We start from the raw sequence: 7,498 nt of genomic DNA, 5'->3' as shown, positions 1-7,498 counted from the left end.
GAGGTTTTTGGACCAATTTTGTGTTCTCCATTCTTTAAGCACCGGTTTGAGCACCGTTTAAGCACCGGCACCGTTTCAAAAGTACCGGTTTGGCACCGGTATCGGATAAAACCTAAACGATACCCATCCCTACTCATCACTGTAGCTCAGCTCACCTGTCCCATCGCAGTTGCAGTAGTCCAGCTTGTTAGGTTTATCAGAAACCCATTGCTGGAACAAAGAGACAATCTACTGCAGTGGCAAACACCAGAGCGCTTTGTTTGATCTCGTGCATGAAGGAGGTGCCCAGGAGCGAGCACTGTTCCTGCCGCTTGAACCCCATCATCCTCGGTCAGCTCCCTTGTAGCACTGCCTTTTATTGTGCTTACATGAATATACATAGTTTCATTAACATCTGACATCTTAATCAGGCATGTATGTCAACAAAGGGTACCTATCTGTGTGCACGTGTAGGTATGCGTGTGTGTGTGTATGTGTGTACATGGGTATGGGTGTGTGTGTAGGTCGGTCAAGATATGACCCTGTGAACGCCTCCTGAAAAACCTTTGCCAGGAGTCCAGCAGTCCACCTAAACAAAGGGCTCTCATACTCAAACAGTTACAGATACATCCTAAAATATCACTCTGACACAGCTTTTTCACTTTGGTACTAGCCAGACCCACTAGTTTATTTCTTTTTTAAATTATTTTTTATGATTCACACTGTGTGATGATGCTCCTGCTTTATGTATTCAGCAGTTTATAGCAGGGTCCTAGATGCTAACAGGCAACTAGCATACAAACAATTTGAACACATGCTAATAAAAAATTCACACTGTTAAGGGCAGATCATGCATTTTAATGCAGGAACCTTCATCTTGTGATGCAACAGTGCTGACCACTGTGCCACCATGTAGTTGTAATAATGCGGAAAAAAACCCACAAAGAAGATTTTCATGCTAGATTGAGCAAACTGACAATTTTTACCACAAAAACAAAAATGTCAGTACATGGTCTTGTCTGAGTAGACCAAAAATCTGGATTTTCCAGAAAGTATTCTAATTAGAACAGAGAAAACAATGCTGTTAAATATATGCTTTTATCTTCAATAGTTTTTAAAGAATTTAATGTTGGCATCAAAATTCATATTGTGAATACATATGCTGTAAGTTGGTTGATGGATATAAAATATTTAAAACACAAAGCAACAATTTCACATTACCATGAGATGAAAATCATAAATGGTTCAGCAGCAAGCACATAATAACTTGAGATGGAATCACCAACGACTGAAACAGGTGAATGTTTAGAGGCTGCAGCAATTGCAGTATGTTATAAATGAGGATTAGAACCTTGAATCTTGAACCTTGATTATGCAGAATAATTGCTGATCTTTATATTTGGAAACTAATCTACCAGCTCCTCACCTGTTTCTGTTTAGGAGTATAATTGTTTTAATGAGCCAATTCAAAGTCTTTAACATTTTTTGTTTCTGTAATATACACTGACATTTGTTTTTCTTGTGAAGGTTCAACATATGAAATTATTTAATTTGATAACAAAGTTTTTATTTTGTTTATTTTTTAGGCTGAACATCCCTTATCTCTCAGAGACAGGCTGTGAAACTCTTTTCTCAGGCCTCAGTTCTCAGTCCTCTAGACTCAGAGAGCTGGACCTGGGTATGAACAACCTGCATGAATCAGGGATGAGGCTTCTGTCAGCTACAGTGGACAGTCCACAGTGTACACTGGAAACAATCAGGTCAGATAAAGTAATATTTTGGATTCTTTATGAATTTACACAAGTAGTCAGATTTATCCAGTGTTATTTAAGTCTTTAGCTCTTCTTCTTGTTATTGTTATTATCATTATTATTATTATTATTGTTACTATTATTGTTATTATTCCTAAGCTATGGTAAGCTGCCACATTTCTAACCTCTTTAACATAAAAAAACAAAGATTCATAAAAGTGTTTTTTCCCCCCCAGACTGAGTCTCTGTAACCTCTCAGAGAGAAGCTATGAATCTCTGTCCTCCGTTCTCAGCTCTCGGTCCTCTACTCTAAGAAAATTGGATCTGAGTAACTCTGATCTGCAGGATTCACCAGTGAAGCTTCTGTCTGTTGGACTGAGGAGTCCACACTGTAAACTGAATACTCTGAGGTCAGTGCAACTGATATTCTGCTTTTTGTCAATTGTCAGAATTAACCAATAATAATACATGTCTTGATGCATGCTCAATCATCAGGAACTGACCTCACAGTCCATTATTAATCCAGTGTGCTGGTTTCAGTTATTGTGTAAATATACTGTTTATAAGGTTGTGGAAACATGCACTGACCTGAGACTGAAGACATTAATTGGATGAAAACAAAATGTTTCTCCCACTGAAAATGCTACTTCCACATGAACAGAATCAATCTTTTGGGCAATAAGAATACACTACTCGAAAAAACAAAGAAATAAAATAGAGAAAGATTTTTTAATCAGAATATAGCATCATCAGTTAAACATCTCCAATAGTTTGCTGACCTTTTTAGTAGCAGAGAGAGTAATTAATGAATTTCAGCTGCAGTCAGCGTCACTACTGGTAGCCTGGGGCAATACCTGGACCCTACAGAGGTTGCACACTTAGTCCAACTTATCAAGGATGTTATCAATATATGCATCACTGGAAGGTTTTGAGTGTCTCCCAGAACAATCTCGACAGCATGGAGGAGATTCCAGCGAACAGTCAGTTAATCTAAGAGAGCTGGACAGGGCTGTATTGCTGAATGGGTATCTGCTCCTTTGTGTAAACAAGATGAACACAGCCAGAGCAAAACAATTAGAAACATGCATAATGAGGGTAGTCTGAGGGCACAACATCCTCTTGTGGGTCCTGAATCCACTGCCTGCTATGTGGACCTGGATTGGCATTTACCATAGAATACCATAATTGATCCACAACTATACTGAGAACCTTTTTTAAAAATGTTGCTTGTATTTTATGGAGCAGTGCATTTTACCTAGTAAATGTCAATGTTATTCATTTGTTGTTGTACCTTGTTTAGGAAGTAAGGATTGCTGGAAAAAAAACACCATTAAATATTCTAAATCTAATAACTCTTCAGTGCACCCCCACTGCACTTTAACAAACGTGTTTGTTTAATATTGTATCTTTCATTTTTCAGACTGAGTCACTGTAAGTTCTCAGAGAGAGGCTATGAAGCTCTGTTCTCAGCTCTCAGCTCTCAGTCCTCTAGTCTGAGAGAGCTGGACCTGAGTAACTCTGACATGCAGGATTCAGCAGTCAATCTTCTGTCTGCTGGACTGAGGAGTCCACAATGCAAAATGGAAACTCTCAGGTCAGAATTAAAACATTTCCACTGATGATCATTTAAAACCGGATTTATATTGCTGCATAAAGAGTAACTTGATAAAAATTTCTTAACATAAATAGTAAGTTGAAACCACAATCAATCTCCATCGCACCAGCATCATCAGCTTCATGTTCAAGAGCCTGGATGGATAGTGATTCTTTCTATGGTGGGACATTAAGAGCAGAAGTAAAACAGAAATGAGAAATGAGAGACTCTATGAATCTGCAAATGACAAAATATAAATGAGGATTCTGATCCAGCAATGATTATTGAAGTCATTGAGTCACTGATGGAACATTTGCGGTTATATAAACTGAAAACAGAATGAACCATATTAGAATGAACCATAATAGAAGGTGAAATGTCAGCTACCCAAAGGCAAAGGTATTCAGTTTAATTTTTAAAATGGAAGATGGAACAACACTTTAAGCTACTGGACTAATTCAACATATCATGTTCTCCTCATAGAACCTGGATACATAAGCCCCTTTTCCATTAGTATCTACTCGGATCGACTTACCACAAATCAATTCAGATGAACTGATTTTCCATTGCAATCGTACTATCTATCAAGCCAAGTCAAGTCAAGTTGGTAGCAGGCAGTAGGTAGGGACGCTGTTGGGCCTTCTTAATTATGGAGCTGGTATTGAGGAACCACGAGAGGTTCTCTCTCAGGTGGACACCAAGGAATTTGGTGCTCTTAACGACCTCTACAGAGGATTCAGTGGACAGCGATCACTCTTCTGAAGTTGACAACTCATCTCTTTTGTTTTGTCCATGTTAAGAGAAAGATGTCTCCGCTGTCCTGGAAGTGGCTTTGGATTCTTCTGCCATGAACATGTTTGCTGCTCTGACAAAAAATGACAATAAACATTCCATCGGGGTGTGATTTCTACAGCTTGCTGATTGCTCCTTACTGCTCCCAGAATGCCTCTGTAGTGCTAGCACTGGGTGGGATGTACACTGCTATAACAAGCACAGCAGTGAATTCCTAAAGTAAATAAAAAAAGGTCTGCATGTAACATTCATAAACTCGGTAGCAGTAATTAGAAACTAACACAGATTTCTTGCACCATTTCATGTTGATGTGGGCACAAAAGCCACCACCACGAATCTTACCACACAGAGCTGCATTTCTGTTGGTAGAAAGTGAGGTGAGCTTGTGTAGCTGAATGGTTGTGTCCAGAACTCTGTCACTAAGCCATGGTTCTGTAAAAACAAAGATGCAACAGTCCCCAAATTCCTGCTGTTTGGTCCACTGGAGTCAGATGTATTCCAGTTTATTGTCCAGTGAGCAAATGTTTGAGAGCAGGATGAATGGGACAGCTGGCCGGCTTGGATTTGCTCTTACCATAGCACAGACCCCTGCATGTTGTGCTTCTGCTTCCTCGCACACTGCTTTTGGTGACCTGTCCCCCGGCCACCAGCATCAGGTGATGACGAGGACTGGAGGCCTTGGGCTTTGCAGTAACTTGAGGCACTTGCAGCAGTTCCTGGTCAATATTTGTATAATGCTTCTAATTTAGGAGTGTTTTGCCGTTGGTAAAACTGAACACCGCTTGTTCTGGTTGTGTCAAGTTGTGTCAGGACAATTTACTATTTATGCACAATAAACAAAGGAGCATAGCGCTACAATTTCTGTTCAGCGCCAGACTTGCTTGTAACCTATATCACCAATTATTTTAAGAAAAATGAGGCATTAACTACAACAGCAGAATGACCTTTGTGGGAATGTTTGGAGCAGACTAACCTGTGAGCTGGAGTGTTCTGGGACGTTATATTTTGTCTTTGAATGGCTGCAATCCAGTCACCTTTGTTACTTCGGAAACATGGCTTGCACAATTTCTCTTCAACGACGTAATCCGATAACAACCGATCTCTTTACCCGTCGGCTTTCCGTGGCTGTCATGCGACCGGCTATTGCAGTTAAGAATACAACAGCTTCTTGCCATTTTTTGTGTTTCTTTTTATCGCTGTATAACTGATTTCAATTGAAAGCCTGCGTGCGCTAGTACCTCTTGCCACGAGTTCCCAGAATTCTTTGCAGTTTTACCCCTGAGTGAAATCACATTTTCAATCTCTATACAAAAAAAGCCGGGCAATGTTGAACTTGTTGTGGAAGCCACTCCCAGTTTAAGTTCAGGAGACAGACACCTTCTCTACTTTCAAGATCAGCTTCAAACTTTCCTTTTTGTTAAAACTCACAGTTAGAGCTGGCTTAGGTGATTTTGTTCATTGTTCACAAATGGTTGTGTTTTTGCGCATCTGCAGTCTGTCAGGCTGTCTGATCACAGAAGAAAGCTGTACTTCTCTAACCTCAGCTGTGAGCTCCAACCCTTCCCATCTGAGAGAGCTGGACCTGAGCTACAATGATCCAGGAGCCTCAGGAATGAAGCTGTTGTTGGCTGGACTGAAAGATCCATGCTGGGGACTGGACACACTCAGGTATGGAGAGAATGTCTGATATTTGCTTCATGCACGTGACACGAACTGATCAGCAAGCAATATATATGTATGAGGTGTCTAGTGAGAGCATTTCCAGAAACAATTTGTAAATATCTCAATATATTTACAGCGAAAATTATATTAATATTTGAATAGAGAGTGTTGCGACTTTCATCCGTAGATAAAGCCGCAGCCGGCTGAGTTGGTTGTGTCCCTGTGAGGCGCCTCCAATAATCCATGAGTCGTACTTGTACTTTGCGCATTTATTTTAAGAACAAAACAAAAACAAACATTTGCGCTTTCAATCAATTTACAACTAGCGCATGGATTAACTGGTGTGCCAGCAAATGACGGTCAACAGAAAAGTTTGCCCACAAACCACTCACCCAACACACCTGCTGCGAACACCGACCTCAAGTAAATAGACTGTGACCACACCCACATACCATCACCTGAGACGCAGGTAAAGCTATACACCTGTGCCACCAAAACAAAAAAGGAAAAACATAAACATTGACTTTGGCTCTTACAGAGAGGCACAGGACATACTTATCCTAGATTAAAACAACTATTGGAACCTTTTGAAACTGTTAGCCTCACTTCATTTATTTATGGCAAATGGCCTGAATTTGTATAGCACTTTAGGCAAGGCAAGGCAAGTTTATTTGTATAGTACAGTTCAACAACAAGGTGATTCAAAGTGCTTTACAGAGACATTAGAAACACAAACAGATAAAAAGCATGATTTAAAATTGATTAAAACAAGCAAGCAGCAAGCAAGCAAACAAACAAACAAACAAACAAAACAGTATATAAAATCAAAACAGATAAAATCAGAACAGTAGATAAAATCAGTAGTTAAATGTAAGTTTTGAAATTTAAGCTTAAGTGCGCATTTGGTGCTTTATTCAAATGCAGCTGAGAGCAGGTGAGTCTTCAACCTGGATTTAAATAAACTGAGTATTTCAGCTGATCTGAGGCTTTCTGGGAGTTTGTCCCAGATATAAGGAGCATAAAAGCTGGATGCAGCTTCTCCGTGTCTGGTTCTGACTCTGGGAACTGATAAAAGACCGGATCCAGATGACCTGAGGGATCTGGAAGGTTCATACTGGGTCAGGAGGTCATTGATGTATTTTGGTCCTAAACCATTCAGAGCTTTATAGACCAGCATCAGGACTTTAAAGTCTATCCTCTGACGGACAGGCAGCAGTGTAAAGACCTCAGAGCTGGACTGATGTGGTCCACTTTTTTGGTCTTAGTGAGGACTCGAGCAGCAGAGTTCTGAATGAGCTGTAGTTCTCTGACTTGTTTTTCTAAGTTTAGGTCTGCATCCATCATTACACCCAAATTTCTCGCCTGGTTTGTGGTTTTTAGGTGTATAGATTGAAGTTCTCTGGTGACCTGTAATCGTTTTTCTTTGGTGCCAAAGACTATTATCTCAGTTTTGTTTTTGTTTAGCTGGAGAAAATTGTGGCAGAACCAGTCATTAATTTCCTCAATGTAATTACCAAGCGTCTGTACAGGGCCTCGGTCTCCTGGTGACACTGTCATATATATTTGTGTGTCATCTGCATAGCTGTGGTAGTTTATTTTGTTGTTCTTTATAATCTGTGCCAGTGGGAGCATGTAAATGTTAAACAGATGGGGTCCCAAGATGGAACCTTGGGGAACTCCACATGTGATACTTGTCTGCTCAGATGTGAAGTTACCTATT

At 40.1% G+C, this 7,498-nt stretch overlaps 1 protein-coding gene across 1 annotated transcript in view; it reads left to right on the top strand.

Annotated features, from left to right (window-relative positions):
* LOC102299484 (NLR family CARD domain-containing protein 3-like) overlaps positions 1–7,498 on the top strand; it is a 36,268-nt gene that overhangs the window by 11,380 nt on the left and 17,390 nt on the right. Inside the window, exons 5-8 of the mRNA XM_042216003.1 lie at positions 1,566–1,739; positions 1,967–2,140; positions 3,151–3,324; positions 5,611–5,784. Coding sequence (XP_042071937.1) covers positions 1,566–1,739; positions 1,967–2,140; positions 3,151–3,324; positions 5,611–5,784 — 696 coding nt within the window. The remainder of the gene's footprint in view (positions 1–1,565; positions 1,740–1,966; positions 2,141–3,150; positions 3,325–5,610; positions 5,785–7,498) is intronic.

The sequence above is a fragment of the Haplochromis burtoni genome, unplaced genomic scaffold (assembly GCF_018398535.1).
Source record: "Haplochromis burtoni strain Fernald_Lab_line unplaced genomic scaffold, NCSU_Asbu1 Contig_893, whole genome shotgun sequence".
In the NCBI taxonomy this organism is placed as follows: Eukaryota; Metazoa; Chordata; class Actinopteri; order Cichliformes; family Cichlidae; genus Haplochromis; species Haplochromis burtoni.
Note: the sequence above shows the minus strand (reverse complement) of the source record. Positions and strands in the feature narration are given on the sequence as shown.